The sequence below is a fragment of the Rutilus rutilus genome, assembly GCF_951802725.1.
Source record: "Rutilus rutilus genome assembly, chromosome: 2".
NCBI lineage: Eukaryota > Metazoa > Chordata > Actinopteri > Cypriniformes > Leuciscidae > Rutilus > Rutilus rutilus.
In genome coordinates this window covers 56,096,674-56,119,278 of record NC_140210.1, presented here as the reverse complement: position 1 = coordinate 56,119,278, position 22,605 = coordinate 56,096,674, and the positions used below count along the sequence as shown (strand labels likewise).

At 39.8% G+C, this 22,605-nt stretch overlaps 2 protein-coding genes across 2 annotated transcripts in view; both read left to right on the top strand.

Moving 5' to 3' along the window:
* LOC311286415 (uncharacterized protein) overlaps positions 1 to 22,605 on the top strand; it is a 120,286-nt gene that overhangs the window by 67,414 nt on the left and 30,267 nt on the right. The window lies entirely within an intron of this gene.
* Positions 20,823 to 22,605, top strand: part of LOC311279835 (deoxynucleoside triphosphate triphosphohydrolase SAMHD1-like) — a gene marked incomplete at both ends in the record, with an annotated part of 36,027 nt that continues 34,244 nt past the window's right edge. The window contains 2 exons of the mRNA XM_084391594.1: positions 20,823 to 21,003; positions 21,142 to 21,342. Of these exons, the coding sequence (XP_084247720.1) occupies positions 20,823 to 21,003; positions 21,142 to 21,342 (382 nt within the window). The remainder of the gene's footprint in view (positions 21,004 to 21,141; positions 21,343 to 22,605) is intronic.

Sequence of the window (22,605 nt, the reverse complement as noted above, 5' to 3'; positions counted from 1 at the left end):
TTTTTTTTCTGTCACACATCTACAGAAGTTGTTATTAAGATGTTTAATTGAAAATGTTTGGTTTAAAGTTACCATTATGGTGATCAGTGTTTGCTTTAGTTGGGATGCTGACCCTTGACTTTTTAAAGGGGTCATATAATGCCATTTTTGTACAAGCTAATATGATTCTTTAGGGTCTAAATTAAAAGTTTGTAATATATTTTAATTAAAAATTCTCATTAGTATTGAAAGAAAACACTAATTTTACCTGGTCAAAAACAGCTCTGTTTTCAGCACGCCGTTTAAGTGCATGTGTCTTTAAATGCTAATGAGCTTTGCTCACCCCGCCCCTCTGTTCTGTGCCGTTTGTAACACAATAACCATCACGCGTTGTTCATTATAAACGTGGGATTATGAATTATATTAATAACGGCGTACATAGAAAACATGCCGTAATGTACCCTGAGTGTAAAAATAGCCGCATTCATCGTGAAGCGTGCAGCAAGCGATTTGCAAAGATTAATATTAATATAAAGGTTAATAAAACGTTACACTCACTTCTTCTTCTGGAGGTGCAGCAGGAACACGAATAGTTGGTACCGATCCTTTTTTCAGGAGCAGCTTCTTAGCAAAACCAGCTTTATACTGACCCTTGTTTATAAAGCAGTCTGGTGTGTGAAATGATTCGCGCAAACATGAAAGCACTGACGTTGATCGTGGGGAATATTCCCTTCGAAAACAAACTCAGCCACTGCGTCTTCAGCGGTTCGGATTTAGGAACATCAAAATGATGCTGTGTTCGTTATTACACCCAAGAACAGAACACCACAATCGCTTAGACGCCATTCTGCTCATAGACAGAGCTCCAGTGAGCATCAACAATGACGCGTGGACTATGATTGACAGCTCGCTCACGAGCGAGGGCGGGTCTGTGTTGAAACGCTGCTGTCAATCAACCATCGTGGGAGGGGCGTCCGACCGTGTGACGTCACTAGGTTGAACGGCTTGATTTTAGAGATTGGAAAACATATAAGGAGATAAAAAAAAAAACACTGGATGGATTTTTATCATTTTATGATGGTTGTGAACAGACACTGCCAACACACATTTCAGTACAATCAACTTGTAAAAGTGCATGTACCATTATATGACCACTTTAACATTAGTTTCTCTCTTGCTGACTGAACTGTGTTTTTGCAAGTCACACTTGCACGCATGCACGAGATCCAAGGTCGTGCTGAATTTATCCAGCCATTCTTTGTGAGGGTCTGATGGTCCAGGGGTGGCAGTCAGAATGTGAACGGTTGCGTTGCCGTCAGGAGGCTCAAGAATGTAGTCGAAAGAGACGCCGCAGCTGCACACATGTGCATGATCTGAAGCGCCGTCTTCAACCATTAAATGGGAGGGATGGCAGAGCGTATGTACTGCTGCGCGCGCATCTCTCGGGGTGGAACATCTGCACTTTAATTTTGTTGTATCCGTCTTGCATGTCGCACCACTTGAACATTTTGTTTATGATTGAAAAAACGGTACTCAGCAGAAACGATGTGCACCACTTGAACAAAAATTGCATCTCACACAGATCGTGATGTTCATTATGCATGACGGCCCCTGAGCGATCGCTGAGCTTTGTCTTGTCTTTACAGCAGAATATGTAAACGCATTCATCCTACTTCTTTTTAGTATGGTCACCGACCACACGGTACGGGACATTCGGCGCTACCCCGTTCCAACTCCGCAATGTACAAAAGTTCTTCACCACAGTCATTCAGATCCTTCCAGACACAACTGTAAAATAAAGACCAGTCTTTATCAGGAAACACCAGGCAGCGGTCTTCTCCCGCTATAAATTCGCAGACGCTGTCAGTTGTGTAGAGGATAACAACTTGAGATCATTTATGAAATTTGTACCCGAATACACGGTTACTATTTATCAGAAATTCACCTTTCGTCCGAATTTTCATGGAGAAACTTTGTCAAAGGGACATGTCCATACGGTTTTCTCTGCGCCATAGTCAGACTTTCCAACATCTCTTCACTCAGCACACACTCTGGGGGTTTAGGTGAGTATAAACAGGCCATATCAATGTATTTCACTGCTCTTTTCTGATTTTGCAGAATACACTGACTCCATTTATATACCCCTGAGATGGAATGTGGAGTGTGGGAGGGAGCTGATGCCTGCATACGGTGCACAGACCCAACCTGATGTCAGAGCTCAACATAACCCTCAGGACTTCCATTGTAACGTGTCAAAGTTCAAAATTAATCAATGAACATATTATACTCACGAGGTCATAGACATTCCAATTATCCAATTATAGCCAAGGTCAAAGGTGACTATGGCATGGAGGGGACAAGGTCAGCACTAGGGCACGACACGGGTGGTCCGGGGGCGTGGAAAAAAGGTCAAGAGGTCACCATAAATGATAGGGTCATCAATCATTTTGACACACTGTGAATCATAATCACTACTCATGATGATTATATCATTATCATTATCATCATCATCATTATCATCATCATCATCATCATCTGATCACATTTTCTCTTACTGTTCTTGCCATAAACAGTTTCAACAGCCAGAGAAAAACTAACATTAAAACATCAAGAGTCAAACTGTCCAACTAAAGCAAACACTGATCACCATAATGGTGACATCAAACCAAACTATTAATTTCAATAAATCATCAACATCTAAACCTCTGTTAAAGGGATACTTCACCGTTTTTTCATATTAAACTATGTTATTCCCTTAACTAAGACAAGTTGATCGTCTCAGTGCGTGCACTCAATCGCTCTGGCGCGCTCAATCGCTCTTTTCCCTATTTAAATACAGTTACACGAGTAGTTACACGACCAAGTATGGTGACACAAAATAAAACGTGGCGCTTTTCTAAGCGGGTAAAAAGGATAACTATAATGTATGGCAGAATAGCACTTGAAGTTGGGAGCACTTCGACTCTGCGCAGTAAAAAGTCACGTTGTTTTGTTTTTTTACGTTGGACACGTCAACTCAATTTTCATTTTCAACCAAAATGTGACGTCTGAGTGATGTTGGAGTCCATGTCCAATAACATTTCTAGCTGGGCTGACTCACATTGTGGCCATAATATGAGCACACAGTGAGTGCGCTGTGCAGTTACACTTTTAGCTCACTGTGAACTCACATTGTGATCTGTGAGATCAACGTGTTGACTGGGAATACAGTCCCATGTTGATATATAGTGTTTATAAAATTTGCTTAAGCAGAATGTCATCAAATTGCCTTTATTTTCACATCCATGTTTCCATCATTGAATTCTAGCAGAAACTTTCACCCAGGCAGACTCAAGCAGATTCCTGACACGAGAGAGTTTATGGAGGTTAAATGAGTCAAACATCATACTCATTTATATTTACATGTGTTTTATATTTATATTTACATGTGTTTTATATTTACATGTTTTGTTTATTTGTTTAACAGGTTTTTTTCTAGCCAACGTAACTTACAAATGAGGACAAATGCAAACGGCAGTGATTCACTGGAAGGAGAATAAACCATTGAAGCGCTGCAATATTATGGATGAACTTTTGCACAATACTTTATTTTTTACTTTATAAATACTTTATCATTTTACTGACAAAGATTTTCTCTTTTTTTACTCTCATAAATTACACAATAGTAAACACAAAGCCTGGAGTGATTGTTAAAAGTGAAAGTTTGTATGAATACAACAGCTTATTTGCTTTTAATGAGATCACATTGCAGTGGATCAGAGATTACATGGATCAGTACATGTTCAGTTTGTGTGTGATCCTGATAGAACAAAACAGCCAAACCTTTTACAAACAGCACATAGATCTCATCTCTAATGCCAAGCCCTATAGACACACACCAGTGTATTGATGAAATTAATTGGAAGTGCATGGGAATATTGCTGGCTTCAAAGAAGCATACAGTACAATGCAAACATCAAATTATTTTGTTTTTATATGAACTGATATCATTTTGCATTCAGTTTTGCATGTTTGATTATCTCACAATTGTTTTTTTTATTCTTTCTGTCTTCAATAACTCCGGCAAATATCCTGTCATGTTTGATTTATATGCATTTGGTTTTCTTTCCAGTTTCCTTTGTTATTTTATCAACCAGGAGCACATTTCTATACCCTAACCAACACTTTAAGCAGTATAATGCGGCTGTAAAGTTTTCATCTTCACTCTAAAATCCTACAAAACAAACACTTTTTTAGTTAACTTTACTTAAGTTTACTTAACTTTACTAAGGGTTATTACTTTCATTTGTGTACAAAACACACAAAAATAGGTATAATTCCAAATGTTTAACACTCAAAATGATTCTGAAATTGGACATTGAATTTAAAACAGTGCTTTAAAGCCTTTTAGCAGCTCAATCTTTGTGAAATCAGCTTCAAATTCTGAATAAATATATACAAATATACTGTATGTCTGTAATTTTATAGCAATTTTAGTCCAAATTATTTTGTGAAATATTTTTTTGTATGAAATAAAAATGTTTTAGTTCAGTACTTACTTTACAGTAAACTTACACTCCTATAGCTTGTATACACGTTAAAATTTTATAACTGTCTTTAGAGAGCAACTTTAGCTCTGCATTCATGAACTACAACTTATATAGCACATTCACAACAGCCACTAGGCTGACCAAAGTGCTTTCCAGAACAACCAGAGAGATAATATGACATAATACCTGCATAACAACACATAAAACACAAATAAAAGCAGTAAAGCAGAGAGATGTTATATTTAACTCTGGGGATTTCAACAACATCCAGATTTGATTAATACATGTGCATTGCGTGCCATCAGTAGTTTGACAGAGAAAGGTTTGTCTGATCCGCTGGTCACTGTATGAAATGAATGTATTTTTGAGGAAACATGCAAACACTGTCAGTCCTGCAGGACACTGATATCCATATTTTAGATCAGATACAGATATGAAGCTTTGAGGACACTGGATCTGTGACTGAATAAAATCAGCTGATCTTTATCTCTCCTTCATGTCTTTGTCACTTTACAATTCCTGTCTGTTCTGAACACAAAGCAGAAGACGCTCCACATCATTCAATATTCAAACATTTGCATCAGAGATTAAAGGCATTTTTCTATTTTATTCAGGGTTCCTACGCAGTTTGGAAAAATGTTTGTGTTTCCAGACTTTTTCCCCTATACCGTTTTCTAAATTATAAAATTAAGAATTTCTAATAATAAATGTATGATTCAAGCTGAGTGATTTCATGGCAAAAGTGTAGTGATCGTTTAGTGATCGTCAAACACAACTGACTGAATTCAAGGTTCACATTTTCATTACTATATTTTCATCAATATATGTCATCACTACATTGACAACAAATACATCACCCATATAAATTAATTAGACAGGGTTGGAGCTAAACTCTGCAGGACAGTGGCCCTCCAGGACAGCATTTGCCCATCCCTGTCCTAGATGATAACCATTAACAAACATGAAAAACAGCGCTATGTCGTTATCAAGAGAGCGCTCAATCTCTATAGGCAGACCTTTCCTTCGAAATATATTGAAATTGAGTGTGTAGCCTACAGTTACACTTATGATCTCCGACGTTGTTTTGAGTGTTTTAGACAATTATGTAAAGCAACTATAATGAATAAACATTTTTTGTTTGACTTGACTGAGGCATTATTAATCATGTGCCATATTTTCTTTAATTTTAAATGTCATTTGTATTGATGAAAATGTTTACCTATTAGAACGGTATGAAAATCGATACACAAAATGGAATGGCATCACGTCTATGGGAAATTACATGACAGATAAAAACAGACAAAAAGAGAGAAGTTTTTAAACACAACTAGCTCCGTCAGAGTGATGGATATCCTAATAGTTATCCAACTTCTGCATATCTATCATGTTACAGTGCTGATCGTGTAAACTTAGGGATTACATTAATACTATAATGGATGATAATTGCATTAATTTGTGCAGTGCATGGAGAGAGTCGATCACTGAAAACAATAGAAACCACAGAGAACAGGAACAAATACAAAGAACCAAACTAAACACAAATACTGACAAAACCTGTGGCCTTGATTTTCTAGTTTAACTGTATTGCATAAATATGAATTGAATTCATTTGTATATAGGCAAGCAATTATTTTAAATAAAGCAAAATATGAATTATTTTAAACAATGACATGCCGACAGGACCGTTAGTGTTGCTGTGTCAATAAATGAGTTGATAATGACAAACTAATCGAGGAGGAAGAGATTAAATGATCACTTCGCACAACCTATGATCAACTTGTTGAACACCTGCTATTAACAAGCAGAATCACTGAAGGAAAGAGGAACACAAGAACAGAAAATAGAGAAACACAAGAACTACACCTGACTTCCAGCCAGTACACATTATTACACTTATTATTAACCAGTATGACTTTTTTTCTGTCACACATCTACAGAAATTGTTATTAAGATGTTTAATTGAAAATGTTTGGTTTTAAGTTACCATTATGGTGATCAGTGTTTGCTTTAGTTGGGATGCTGACCCTTGACTTTTTAAAGGGGTCATATAATGCCATTTTTGTACAAGCTAATATGATTCTTTAGGGTCTAAATTAAAAGTTTGTAATATATTTTAATTAAAAATTCTCATTAGTATTGTAAGAAAACACTCATTTTACCTGGTCAAAAACAGCTCTGGTTTCAGCACGCTGTTTAAGTGCATGTCTTTAAATGCTAATGAGCTTTGCTCACCCCGCCCCTCTGTTCTGTGCCGTTTGTAACACAATAACACAATAACCATCACTCGTTGTTCATTATAAACGTGGGATTATGAATTATATTAATAACGTCGTACATAGAAAACATGCCGTAATGTACCCTGAGTGTAAAAATAGCCGCATTCATCGTGAAGCGTGCAGCAAGCGATTTGCAAAGATTAATATAAAGATTAATATAAAGGTTAATAAAACGTTACACTCACTTCTTCTTCTGGAGGTGCAGCGGGAACATGAATAGTTGGTACCGATCCTTTTTTCAGGAGCAGCTTCTTAGCAAAACCAGCTTTATACTGACCTCGTTTGTAAAGCAGTCTGGTGTGAGAAGTGATTTGTGCAAACATGAAAGCATTGACGTTGATCGTGGGGAATATTCCCTTCGAAAACAAACTCAGCCACTGCGTCTTCAGCGATTCGGATTTAGGAACATCAAAATGATGCTGTGTTCGTTATTGCACCCAAGAACAGAACACCACAATCGCTTAGACGCCATTCTGCTCATAGACAGTGCTCCAGTGAGCATCAACAATGACGCACGGACTATGATTGACAGGTCACTCACGAGCGAGGGCGGGTCTGTGTTGAAACGCTGCTGTCAATCAACCATCGTGGGAGGGGCGTCCGACCGTGTGACGTCACTAGGTTGAACGGCTTGATTTTAGAGATTGGAAAACATATAAGGAGATTAAAAAAAAAACACTGGATGGATTTTTATCATTTTATGATGGTTGTGTACAGACACTGCCAACACACATTTCAGTACAATCAACTTGTAAAAGTGCATGTACCATTATATGACCCCTTTAACATAGTTTCTCTCTTGCTGAACTGTGTTTTTGCAAGTCACACTTGCACGCATGCACGAGATCCAAGGTCGTGCTGAATTTATCCAGCCATTCTTTGTGAGGGTCTGATGGTCCAGGGGTGGCAGTCAGAATGTGAACGGTTGCGTTGCCGTCGGGAGGCTCAAGAATGTAGTCGAAAGAGACGCCGCAGCTGCACACATGTGCATGTTCTGAAGCGCCATCTTCAACCATTAAATGGGAGGGATGGCAGAGCGTATGTACTGCTGCGCGCACATCTCTCGGGGTGGAACAGCTGCACTTTAATTTTGTTGTATCCGTCTTGCATGTCGCACCACTTGAACATTTTGTTTATGATTGAAAAAACGGTACTCAGCAGAAACGATGTGCACCACTTGAACAAAAATTGCATCTCACACAGATCGTGATGTTCATTATGCATGATGGCCCCTGAGCGATCGCTGAGCTTTGTCTTGTCTTTACAGCAGAATATGTAAACGCATTCATCCTACTTCTTTTTAGTATGGTCACCGACCACACGGTACGGGACATTCGGCGCTACCCCGTTCCAACTCCGCAATGTACAAAAGTTCTTCACCACAGTCATTCAGATCCTTCCAGACACAACTGTAAAATAAAGACCAGTCTTTATCAGGAAACACCAGGCAGCGGTCTTCTCCCGCTATAAATTCGCAGACGCTGTCAGTTGTGTAGAGGATAACAACTTGAGATCATTTATGAAATTTGTACCCGAATACACGGTTACTATTTATCAGAAATTCACCTTTCATCCGAATTTTCATGGAGAAACTTTGTCAAAGGGACATGTCCATACGGTTTTCTCTGCGCCATAGTCAGACTTTCCAACATCTCTTCACTCAGCACACACTCTGGGGGTTTAGGTGAGTATAAACAGGCCATATCAATGTATTTCACTGCTCTTTTCTGATTTTGCAGAATACACTGACTCCATTTATATACCCCTGAGATGGAATGTGGAGTGTGGGAGGGAGCTGATGGCTGCATACGGCGCACAGACCCAACCTGATGTCAGAGCTCAACATAACCCTCAGGACTTCCATTGTAACGTGTCAAAGTTCAAAATTAATCAATGAACATATTATACTCACAAGGTCATAGACATTCCAATTATCCAATTATAGCCAAGGTCAAAGGTGACAATGGCATGGAGGGGACAAGGTCAGCACTAGGGCACGACACGGGTGGTCCGGGGGCGTGGAAAAAAGGTCAAGAGGTCACCATAAATGATAGGGTCATCAATCATTTTGACACACTGTGAATCATAATCACTACTCATGATGATTATATCATTATCATCATCATCATTATCATCATCATCATCATCATCATCTGATCACATTTTCTCTTACTGTTCTTGCCATAAACAGTTTCAACAGCCAGAGAAAAACTAACATTAAAACATCAAGAGTCAAACTGTCCAACTAAAGCAAACACGGATCACCATAATGGTGACATCAAACCAAACTATTAATTTCAATAAATCATCAACATCTAAACCTCTGTTAAAGGGATACTTCACCGTTTTTTCATATTAAACTATGTTATTCCCTTAACTAAGACGAGTTGATCGTCTCAGTGCGTGCACTCAATCGCTCTGGCGCGCTCAATCGCTCTTTTCCCTATTTAAATACAGTTACACGAGTAGTTACACGACCAAGTATGGTGACACAAAATAAAACGTGGCGCTTTTCTAAGCGGGTAAAAAGGATAACTATAATGTATGGCGAAATAGCACTTGAAGTTGGGAGCACTTCGACTCTGCGCAGTAAAAAGTCACGTTGTTTTGTTTTTTTACGTTGGACACGTCAACTCAATTTTCATTTTCAACCAAAATGTGACGTCTGAGTGATGTTGGAGTCCATGTCCAATAACATTTCTAGCTGGGGTGACTCACATTGTGGCCATAATATGAGCACACAGTGAGAGCGCTGTGCAGTTACACTTTTAGCTCACTGTGAACTCACATTGTGATCTGTGAGATCAACGTGTTGACTGGGAATACAGTCCCATGTTGATATATAGTGTTTATAAAATTTGCTTAAGCAGAATGTCATCAAATTGCCTTTATTTTCACATCCATGTTTCCATCATTGAATTCTAGCAGAAACTTTCACCCAGGGAGACTCAAGCAGATTCCTGACACGAGAGAGTTTATGGAGGTTAAATGAGTCAAACATCATACTCATTTATATTTACATGTGTTTTATATTTATATTTACATGTGTTTTATATTTACATGTTTTGTTTATTTGTTTAACAGGTTTTTTTCTAGCCAACGTAACTTACAAATGAGGACAAATGCAAACGGCAGTGATTCACTGGAAGGAGAATAAACCATTGAAGCGCTGCAATATTATGGATGAACTTTTGCACAATACTTTATTTTTACTTTATAAATACTTTATCATTTTACTGACAAAGATTTTCTCTTTTTTTACTCTCATAAATTACACAATAGTAAACACAAAGCCTGGAGTGATTGTTAAAAGTGAAAGTTTGTATGAATACAACAGCTTATTTGCTTTTAATGAGATCATATTGCAGTGGATCAGAGATTACATGGATCAGTACATGTTCAGTTTGTGTGTGATCCTGATAGAACAAAACAGCCAAACCTTTTACAAACAGCACATAGATCTCATCTCTAATGCCAAGCCCTATAGACACACACCAGTGTATTGATGAAATTAATTGGAAGTGCATGGGAATATTGCTGGCTTCAAAGAAGCATACAGTACAATGCAAACATCAAATTATTTTGTTTTTATATGAACTGATATCATTTTGCATTCAGTTTTGCATGTTTGATTATCTCACAATTGTTTTTTTTTATTCTTTCTGTCTTCAATAACTCCGGCAAATATCCTGTCATGTTTGATTTATATGCATTTGGTTTTCTTTCCAGTTTCCTTTGTTATTTTATCAACCAGGAGCACATTTCTATACCCTAACCAACACTTTAAGCAGTATAATGCGGCTGTAAAGTTTTCATCTTCACTCTAAAATCCAACAAAACAAACACTTTTTTAGTTAACTTTACTTAATGTCTGAAATTAATTGAAAAAAAAAATCTAGTAATGTACTATTCACATACTATGCCTTTTTTACTCAGAAAACCCAAGTTAAGATTAATTGATTTGAGTTCCATTTTGTCAAGCAAAAAAAAACAGGCCAATTCTTCATAGACGTTTCTCTCATTTCCTCCACTTCTGCAGTTATTGAGTGCTGAGATGTTCCTCCTGAAGTCCACGGTCATCTCCACTGGTCAGAGTGTGTTCAGCTCCAGGTTGATGTGACAGTTGTTTGACCTCTTGTCTGTAAGCAGACTCGTCACCATTTTGGATAAGGCAGATGAGTGTCTTCAGGAGCTTGACAGAGGAGTGTTTGGAGGAGCAGTCGTGTGTGTACGGGAGAAGAGCAGTGGAGAGAACACAACCCTGAGGAGCACCAGTGCTGATAGTGTGAGTTTCCCCCAGAAAGCTGTCAGAAAGCTGGAGATCCACTGACAGATTGAGGTTGACATGGAGAGCTGGGTCAGTGGTGAGAAGATCAGGCATGATGGTATTGAAGGCCAAACTGAAGTCCACAAATAAGGCCCTGTTTACACGAGAACGCTCGCGGGTGAAAACGTAAAAATATTTTATCAGATGTGCCTTTCGTTTAGACGGCGACGGCGTTTTTGGGGCTTAAAACACAAAAAAGTGAAACCACCCTCCAGAGTGGAAATCTAATAAACGCTCCACCGTCGCGTTTCCGTCTAAACGGTAAAAACGTAAAAGTCTGCTAGACAGTGAAGGCACCGATCAGTGCTTCACATTGCCACCTAGCCGCCTGGAGTGCATACTGCATTGAATATCACGCACTTTTGCGTCACCATATGCACGCAGATTTCCCCCCCATAACGCTCGTCTAAACGCAGAATAAAAAGTGATCACTTTTGCGTTTTCTCTTCAGATCGTTTCTGTGTAAACGTAGCCTAAGATCCATGCGTAAGTCCCAGGTCTATCGAGATGTTGCAGGATATAATGCATTCCCATGTTAATAGTGTTTATAAAATTAGCTTAAACAGAATGTCATCAAATTGAAAATCTCTGTAAAAGTTTTTAGCATTTTATTTAAATTAGGATATTTTACTTTATTTTTACGGTTTTTGTTTGGCAGCCAAAGCACTAATTTGGAAAGTATCATCAGGTGTCTTCAATAATGTTCAATCATCACTCAATTATCTGATTAACTCTAACACTGCTTCAGTGTTTCTTTAACACCCTGCTGTTATGCTGCCTTCACGTGCTATGGAAAAGATGATATTTTCCACTTGTGAACTGGTATTTACCAGTGTGTTGTGTTCAAGTGCTTTTGTTGTCGTAATGTAGTACCCGCAAGGTCTGTGTCAGTAGAGTATCTTTTTTATCTTTACAAAAACAAAACAAAAAACGTAAATGTGGTGCTTTCTGATGATTGCAACATAATTAATAATTAAAAAATAATAAAACATGACTTAAAATGATTAAATATGAACCAAGGAAATTGAAAATTGAGTGTTAACGCATTATATTACAATCGTTAATGACACAACAGCAGAGGCATAAAACTGCTGGGGCGTAAATCTGCCTGGGGCGTAGATCTACCGGCTCCAGGTCTGCAGCCTCCCCATATAGAATTAATCACTTAATTATCTCATTAACTTTAACTCTGATTCAGTGTTACTTTAACACTCTGTAGAGTGGGACCATATGTGCTCTGAACAGTGTTGATTTAATACTGGGGATTTTGCTGTGTATGGAAATTAATGTATTTTTGAGGAAACATGCAAACACTGTCAGTCATGCAGGACACTGATATCCATATTTTAGATCAGATACAGAGATGAAGCTTTGAGGACACTGGATCTGTGACAGAATAAAATCAGCTGATCTTTATCTCTCCTTCATGTCTTTGTCACTTTACAATTCCTCTATTCTGAACACAAAGCAGAAGAAGCTCCACATCATTCAATATTCAAACATTTGCATCAGAGATTAAAGGAATTTTTCTATTTTATTCAGGGTTCCTACGCAGTTTGGAAAATATATATATGTATGTATGTGTATATATATATATATATATATATATATATATATATATATATATATTAGTATAATTACAAACAGAGTAGGCCTATCTTAATTTTTCTCTCTCTCTCTCTCTCTCTCTCTCTCTCTCTCTCTCTCTCTCTCTCTCTCTCTATATATATATATATATATATATAATATGATTATAATTACAAACAGAGTAAATTAATTTGGCTCTATACATTTTTTTTTTTTTTTTTAATCAGAACAAATAAAAAAAAAATGTTTGGATTACATTGGAAATGCTGAAATTATTATGCTGTACAAGGCCAGTGCTGCTATCTAGCTCAGAGATTAGGCTATAAATTAGTTCAGTGATTCAGGTCAAAAATGATTATGTTAGAACACAGCCAACACCATCAGATTACTTTTCTCTTTCCTCATCGGGCTGTTATAACTGAATTACAGCAGCCAAGCCAAACTAATGTTAATAATTTAAGGGTCAAGAGCCCAACTAAAGCAAACACTGATCACCATAATGGTGACTTCACATTTGTGATTTTCTCCTTCAGTGATTCTGCTTGTTATCATCAGGTGTCTTCAATAATGCTCAATCATCACTCAATTAATCACTTAATTATCTCATTAACTTTAACACTGCTTCAGTGATACTTATAACACTCTGAGTGTGAACTCATATAAACACTGAGCAGTGTTCATTTAACACTGGGGATTTTGCTGTGTAGTGTGTATTTTGTTTTTCAGGACATCACCTGTCACATCTACTAACAAGACACACCTGACATGAACTAGGAACAATAATTTAAAAGGAAACATGACCTATCCCTTTAACATTCACATTTTATTAAATAATATTTGCATTACATTTGTATATATTTGCTTAACAGGCTCCAATACCAAAGTAATTTAAGACAAATATATATTTATAAATATATATACAAGAACAGTACAGCAAATATTGTGTGATTGCACTTCCTGAATGTGTTCAGTCGCTCTGATCCGATATGATCTGTTCCTGCTTTAAACAGAAGAACCAGATTGACTGGATTTACTTGCATTAAAGCACTGAATGTTTTCATTATTCTTGTGAACACTTGAAGGAAACCTGATTTGACCTGTTTAATCTGGCTCAGGTGAATATGAATGACTTCTTTAATCGCACACATTATATCTGTGTCTCATTTCAAAGGCTTCTTCCTCCAGAGGTCACATTTGTCAGCCGCATATGTCATAAAGGATTTCTTATTTCAGAACAGTAACATTATAAAAGTTACAGTTATTCCTAATAAAGCATAGATTGTTGTAATTTCTTAATGACTTTGTAATGGTCAGTTTACTGAAATGAAGCCGCTTCAATGACGTGACAAATGAAACCTCCGGAGGACTCAGCCTTCGAAATGAGACACAGATAAAGTCTGAAGTGATCTAATACATTTACATGTGTGCCGTTTAAGCCAATCTGTGTTATCAATAAGAATACATATTTTAATGCAAATGTAAATTATTCATAGAAATAAAATGCAACATTTTGGTTAATCTGAATATAATTTCAGGACGTGTGTTAGGGAGGTGCAGAGACAACAGGAACCCAAGAGCAGATCAATTGAGAATAGGATTTATTGTCCAAAAGGTTGAAGGAAAACAATACAAAACATAAAATAATTGGTAGCCGAGCCACCAAGTAAGAGGGCGAGACAGAGGCGAAATCCAATGGACATGCTGGGGTCAAAAACAGTAGCGGACCAACAGTTTCAAGGAAGAAGCCAAGGCAATAGTCCAGGACGAAAGCAGGGGGGTCAAAAATCAGGTGAACAAGCTGAGTCGAGATAGGGAACAGGAACTAGACAAATAAACAACAAAACAGGAATTAAATAATCAGACAAGGCTTTAAAGGTTAGGAAGCAACCAAAACAAGACTTTCAGGCAAGGGGACAGTGGTGAAGCGGACGGAAACCAAAACACACTGACAGAGAACCAAAGAAAGAGAGAAGCATAAGTAGTGGAGAAAATAAGTGCAGAAAATGGGGAACAGGTGTGTGAGTAATGAGAGTGAGAGCATGGATTAGGATGGGATTCAGCTGTGATGGTAGAGTGAGGTGAACTGACAATCAAGACACAAGACAGAAAGGCTGAAGATCAAACCAGAGTCCTGACAACGTGTTCTGGGGCCGTATTCACAAAGAATTTTAAGGCTAAAAGTAGCTCCTAACTGGCGAATTTAGGAGCAACTCCTAAAAATAATGGGCGTGTCACTCGTAACTTTAGGACTCCTAATTTTTTTGACTAAGAGTAATTCACGAAGCATTTTAGCCCTAAAAGTAGCACCTAAGCCTGGGACAGCTTAAAAGAAGTCGAGAGGACTCCTAACTCACTAACACCTATTCACAAACCGCTTTTTGTGGCATTTCACGTTGCGATGTTTTGAAATGCGTATGCGACGGCTACATGAGCTTCCAATCGCGAGGGAACAATTTTGCATTGTAGGCATAACTAGCGATGCAATACCGCCACCAACAACAACCAAAACTAGGCTACTCATTGCATGTAAACTAATTGTAACGTTTCATTGTGAATCAAATTAAAATGTTCTTCTCTTTGCAAACGTAGGCAGAGGCATATTGACAGATTAATTCAATAATGTTGCAAAGATATTGCATCAATCCATATGTTTCATTAGGCTACTAGACTATTTGTTTGGCCTTACTCTTTATTCATTTAGGCTATTTATTCAGTTATTCATCATCTTCCGTCCTTCGCACTACTTGTGTAGCGCACGCATTCTCAGACCTGTCACCTGTCACTCATCATCGTAGGGGAGGTGTTTGGAATCATTCCCGCGTTACAATCATCAGCCAATCAAAGTGGTCACTTCAGTCAGGCTCGTGCATGAGTAATGACGTCATCCATAGCAACGAAGACTCACTCTTAGTTTAGGAGTTGTCATTTTTCTTTACTAAGAGTAGGTCTGAAAGGCGTTGTGAATAACTTCTAAGAGAAAACTCCTAGCTAAAATCTTTTAATGTGATTTAGGAGTACTCTTAGTGGTAAGATAAAATGCTTTGTGAATACGGCCCCTGAGCTCTATGAATTAATTTAATACTGTTTTATGAGAGAATCAATGTTATTGGAAACAATAGGAATCGATGGAGCCAACTTGACAAAACATATATCATGTATTATAATCACATTTATAATTGTACTATTTTGGCTTTAGAAAAGTGAAGAAAATAAATAAATAAATAAAAAATCAGCAAAAATCATGCTTGATAAAATGTCACTCAAAGCAATCAATCAATTAATCTGAACTTGGGTTTTCGGATTAAAAAGTGCATAGTATGTGTATAGTACAGATAGATTTTACAACAAAGTTAAGACTGAGTAAAGTTAACTAAAAAGTGTTAGTTAGAATCCCTGTTGGATTTTATTGTTCAGATTAAATAAAAACAGCAAAAACTCTTAAGATAAAGCATTATTAATAATGTGGCTGTAAAGTTCATCATCTTGTTTCTGAAGGATGATTTGATCGAACTTGTGATGAAGAGAAGAGAACCGGCAGCAGCATTTTTTATTACTTTATATACCTTTGTTGTTGCATTTACTTATATATTTGTAGCTCTATTGTTTATTTAAAGACACTGAAGCTTTAATTTCATTCTTTATTTTGCAAAGTCCATTGCAACAGCGACGTGTAAAAGAGTGAAAGCTCACAGTGGAAACAAACAAAGATCAGCTGTTCATCTACTGAAGCTGCGTCACCTGTTCTTCACACAGAACCTGTTTCACTACAGATACTTCATTAAAGTCAAACACAGAATTATTTTATGTGTGTGAACATTTACACACCTTACAGTTTGAACTCAGGTGTGTATTTCAGATGGGTGTTAGTGTGTCTTTTGTTTTTCAGGACATCACCTGTCACATCTACTAACAAGACACGTGACATGAACTAGGAATAATAGTTTAAAAGGAAATATATTAAACATGAGAAAACAACACCAACCATGAACCCAGCAAACCTGTTACAAGCACAATTTTTATCAGAAGTACTTGGATCTATAAATGCTTAGGTGTAGTGGAACAGTCATTATAACAGTGTTATATAACTATTGTATCACTGCTGTCATGTCTTTTCTTTTGACTCAGAAGAAGATATTTTGAGGAATGTTGGTGTTGAAACAACACTGGACCCCATTTAAACAAAAAAACAGAAATTTCTCAAAATATTTTCTTTTCCACAGAATAAAGGAGATGTACATTTTTGCATGACCTATCCCTTTAACATTCACATTTTATTAAATAATATTTGCATTACATTTGTATGTATTTGCTTAACAGGCTCCAATACCAAAGGCAGTTAAGACAAATATATATACAAAAACTATACAGCAAATATTGTGTGATTGCACTTCCTGAATGTGTTTCCAGCAGCAGTCGCTCTGATCCGATTCATTCCCCTTCACTACAGTTCAATGTTTGTCTGAGACACACCCTTATAGTTTAGTGACAATGACTTTCCTCATCATGTAATCCAGCGAGTTAAGTTGCTAGATCTATAAAATCTGTATGCAGTTCTACAGATCTTTATTGCCTCTTCATCTCATTTATTAACAAACCACAAAAAGAAGTCCAAAAACAAAAAAGATGCTTCGATCTGAAAAAAACAAAAAAACTCTCTCTGATCACCGGAAAAGTCTTCAGGATCTAAAAAAATCTTTTAAAGAAAGTGAAGGTAAGGGAAGACATATGTGATTTGATTTAATTTTGCAGTTCATATACACAATTCAGTTTCATATGATGTGTATCTATCTTTTTGTCTATCTCCTGCTTCCATATTTGTATTTAGAGTAATATCCATCTGTAACATCCGATTTACAAACCGGTAAAAATCGTAAAAAAAAGTTCAGTACGACATTATTGTTCAAGTCTAAGGCTTTAGTACATTCAAATAATGTTATGTGTTTCTTTGGAGCGCAAATTGACTTGACTTGCCAGTAAATGCAATAGATTTAACAAGGATAGAAAGGAAGCTGTTCCGCCTACAGGAATTACGTCAGAAGGGCATTACTAGAACTTCATCTGCTTGAACTACTTTCCTAAAGTTAGTCCCACCATTAAAATATTAAATTAGAAAACTTTACAGCTCATATTCTGTATGAAAATATTTATATTAGTGCTAAAATGAACACAAATATAAGCTGCACATTTCTGGAAAGTCCACTATACACTCTTAGAAAGGATGTGTTAAAACTGATTCAAACTGTGTTAAATTCTTACACATCAATGTGTGAGTTTTGGGACAACACTTTTTGTGTTAATTTGTACACACTCACATTCACACAATTTGTCAGGAATGTTAACCAGAAGTGTAGTCAGGATCAAACCCTCCAAGATCAAGACAAAGACCAATTAAGATGGAAGCTAATGCGATAATTGAATATGTAAGTGATGTTTGAGCATTAGTGATTAACAGCTGCTTTTAACAAGCAGAATTACTGAAGGAAAGAGGAACCAGAACAGAAAAAAAGAAACAACTAAAACAAACTTACAGCATGTCTACACCAGACGTGAAGGGCTTGATGTGACAAAAGCATTTAAATGGATTTAAAAGGATAGTAAACTGATGTCCCATTCTATTTCTGACATAGTGTGCCACTAAGAGGGCCCTTAGGAAGCATTGGCTAACTAGCGAGGCTCAGGCTATGAAGTTGGAGCCTCAGCAAAAAACGTCCAGACCACTATTAGGGGCACAAGACAGTCAAGCGGACAAGATCCATGCCTGAAGGGCAGGGACGTCCAAGTTATTAAACCTAGCAAAGGTAGATGACGAAGACCAGCCGGCTGCCGAACAAATATCCCCAACGGAGACTCTGCTGGACCAAACCTAGGAGGAGTCCATCCCCCCTAGTGGAGTGGGCCCTCACTCCAATGAGGCATTTAGAGCACACTTCAGAGCACACCAAGGCCAGGGCTATAGCATCAACTATCCAGCATGACAATCTCTGCTTCGTAACTGGCAGCCCTTTAGAGCGGCTCTGAAGCACACAAAGAGCTACTTTGACTGCCGACACTGGCTAGAGTGCTCCACATAAGTCCTGAGGGCCCGGACCGGGCAAAGTAAGTTAGCACTTACGGCGACTTGTAGATGGCACTCTGGCCTCCACTATAGTGTTAGATACCCTTACAGGGAGCTGCAAAGGCTCCCGTCGAGGTACCACAGATGTAGGCTCCGCAACTCAGGTTGGGGATGCCAAAGGGACCCTCTCGCCTGAGAGAGAAGGTCTCTCCTCAGCGGAATCAGCCACAGAGCTGTCAACCACGATTGGTTTCACCAGAGTGGAGCCACCAGGAGGGCTGAGGATCTGGTCTCTCTGCTACGTCTGATGACCTGAGGAAGCAGAGAGATTGGGTGTACAGGTGAGCCTTGGGCCATTTTTGGGCCAGTGCGTCCTGTTCCCTAGTGAAAAATGATGGGCAATGAGAGTTGGCTTCTGAGGCGAAGAGGTCTACCTCTGTCCTCCCAAAGATCTCCCAGATTATCTGAACCATTTGGGGGTGGAGTCTCCATTTTCCTGGAGACACTCTGCCCCAGGCCTTGTTCAGCTGCCCGGCACGTGCACAACCCTCAGAGAACCCAGGGCACCCTGTGCCCACAGGAGGAGGTGTCTCACTATTTTGTAAAGAGATATGACCTGAGGCCACCCTGGTGATATACGAAGGCCACCATTGTCAAGTTGTCCAAACGGATAAGGACATGGTGCCCTTCTTGGGCTGGCAGGAAGGTTTTGAGGGCCAAGAAAACTGCCATCATTTTGAGGCAGTTGATATGCAGGTGTTGCACCAGGCTGGACCAGGAGCCGAACTCTGGTGTGCCCTCACACAGAACTCCCCAACCAGAGTTGGAAGCATCTGTCATGACAATCTTCCTTCTGGAGGTCAGTCCTAATTGAACGCCTGTCTGATATAGGCGAGGGTCCTTCCAATGTGCCACAGCAGTGACACAACAACAATCCACCTTCTGGCGCAAATGTCCCTGATGGCAAGTGTTGGACGGAACTCAGGCTTTTATCTAGCACTGCAGGAGGCTCAGGCTATGAAGTTGGAGCCTCAGCAAAAAACGTCCAGACCACTATTAGGGGCACAAGACAGTCAAGCGGACAAGATCCATGCCTGAAGGGCAGGGACGTCCAAGTTATTAAACCTAGCAAAGGTAGATGACGAAGACCAGCCGGCTGCCGAACAAATATCCCCAACGGAGACTCTGCTGGACCAAACCTAGGAGGAGTCCATCCCCCCTAGTGGAGTGGGCCCTCACTCCAATGAGGCATTTAGAGCACACTTCAGAGCACACCAAGGCCAGGGCTATAGCATCAACTATCCAGCATGACAATCTCTGCTTCGTAACTGGCAGCCCTTTAGAGCGGCTCTGAAGCACACAAAGAGCTACTTTGACTGCCGACACTGGCTAGAGTGCTCCACATAAGTCCTGAGGGCCCGGACCGGGCAAAGTAAGTTAGCACTTACGGCGACTTGTAGATGGCACTCTGGCCTCCACTATAGTGTTAGATACCCTTACAGGGAGCTGCAAAGGCTCCCGTCGAGGTACCACAGATGTAGGCTCCGCAACTCAGGTTGGGGATGCCAAAGGGACCCTCTCGCCTGAGAGAGAAGGTCTCTCCTCAGCGGAATCAGCCACAGAGCTGTCAACCACGATTGGTTTCACCAGAGTGGAGCCACCAGGAGGGCTGAGGATCTGGTCTCTCTGCTACGTCTGATGACCTGAGGAAGCAGAGAGATTGGGTGTACAGGTGAGCCTTGGGCCATTTTTGGGCCAGTGCGTCCTGTTCCCTAGTGAAAAATGATGGGCAATGAGAGTTGGCTTCTGAGGCGAAGAGGTCTACCTCTGTCCTCCCAAAGATCTCCCAGATTATCTGAACCATTTGGGGGTGGAGTCTCCATTTTCCTGGAGACACTCTGCCCCAGGCCTTGTTCAGCTGCCCGGCACGTGCACAACCCTCAGAGAACCCAGGGCACCCTGTGCCCACAGGAGGAGGTGTCTCACTATTTTGTAAAGAGATATGACCTGAGGCCACCCTGGTGATATACGAAGGCCACCATTGTCAAGTTGTCCAAACGGATAAGGACATGGTGCCCTTCTTGGGCTGGCAGGAAGGTTTTGAGGGCCAAGAAAACTGCCATCATTTTGAGGCAGTTGATATGCAGGTGTTGCACCAGGCTGGACCAGGAGCCGAACTCTGGTGTGCCCTCACACAGAACTCCCCAACCAGAGTTGGAAGCATCTGTCATGACAATCTTCCTTCTGGAGGTCAGTCCTAATTGAACGCCTGTCTGATATAGGCGAGGGTCCTTCCAATGTGCCACAGCAGTGACACAACAACAATCCACCTTCTGGCGCAAATGTCCCTGATGGCAAGTGTTGGACGGAACTCAGGCTTTTATCTAGCACTGCAGGGGCCACAAGTGGAGCAGGCCCAATGGTACCACAGAGGAGGTGGCTGCCATCAGGCCCAGCAAGCTCTGGAAAGCTTTGAGGGGAAGGAAAACACCTACTTTGAAAGACACCACTCGCCACTGAATACTCAGCAAGCTTTCCGTCTTGAGCCAGGCCCGCATCTGGTCCGAGTCGATAACTGCCCCCAGGAAGGCAATTCATCTGCTGGGGGGAAACTCTTAACAGAGGAGATTCTGAGCCCAATAATCTCCAGGTGACTGAGGAGCAGCGACCTGTGAGCACAGAGCTTGTGCTCAGACCGGGCTAACACTAGTCAGCCGTCGAGGTAGTTCATGACGCAGATTCCCGCCTGTCTCAGAGAGGAGAGAACCGTGTCCATGCACTTGATAAAAGTGTGTGGAGTCAGAGACAGCCCAAATGGGAGGACTGTTTACTTGTAAGCCACCTCCTCGAATGCGAATCTCAAGAATGGTCTGTGATGAGAGGCTATCTGGATATGAAAGCAACTTTCAGATACACCGATAAGAACCTTGGGCAAGAGTCTCCTGGGCAAATCTGCGAGAGAATCTGCTTCAAAGTCAACAACCTGAATGGCCGCCTCATTAATGCGTGATTCAGGAGCCTATGGTCGAGGATGGGCCTGAGCCCACCATCTTACTTTGGAATGAGGAAATAGTGACTGAAAAATCCTGACTTGCTGTTCTCTGGTGGGACAGTTTGACGGCGCCCTTCGTCGGCAGGCACTGCACTTTGGAGCGGAGAAGATGTGCGTCTTTATCCTGAACTGAAGTGTGAACCACACCCCTGAAGCAATTATCCCCGTTTTATAGTCTGCAGAATCCAGCCTGACATGCCCGGGATGGCTTCCCGTGCCTGAAGCAGGGGGTGGAAAGGGGTCTGAGTCTTCCGGACAGCAGTTCGCTGCACAGAGACAAGGAACTGACGACAGCATTGTTGCGAAGAGGAGAATTGCTCTTTATAGCCAGTGGGTCCACTATCACAGTTGTAGTTTACTGGGGCGTGTACAATGGATGTGGGATGGGCCCAGCTTTGACAGTTGGAACAGTGCCTCCAATGCCAAGAGCTGAATGGGGGGTTGAAAGGCAAATGCGAGACTTCTTCGAGGGTGGTCCAACCTCAAGCACCACCAAACTACCCAGCGGGCATCTTGATGTCAAAATTACGTCAAGAAATAGGTCAAAAATGAAAGTCAAATTGACATCAAAGTGTTGATGTCAATTTGATGTCAAGATTTGACCTCTGCTGATGTCATTTTGCCAAACAAAAAGGTGAAACGCATGGCCGTACACTTATCACCAGCTTCACTTAAAACTAACCAGATTTACTTTATATAATTTCCGGTTTAAATAAATATAATATTTAAATAGTTTAAAATATATGAAACATATTTTGATGACACCATGATGGTGGTTAGCGTTTGCTTTAGTTGTGCTC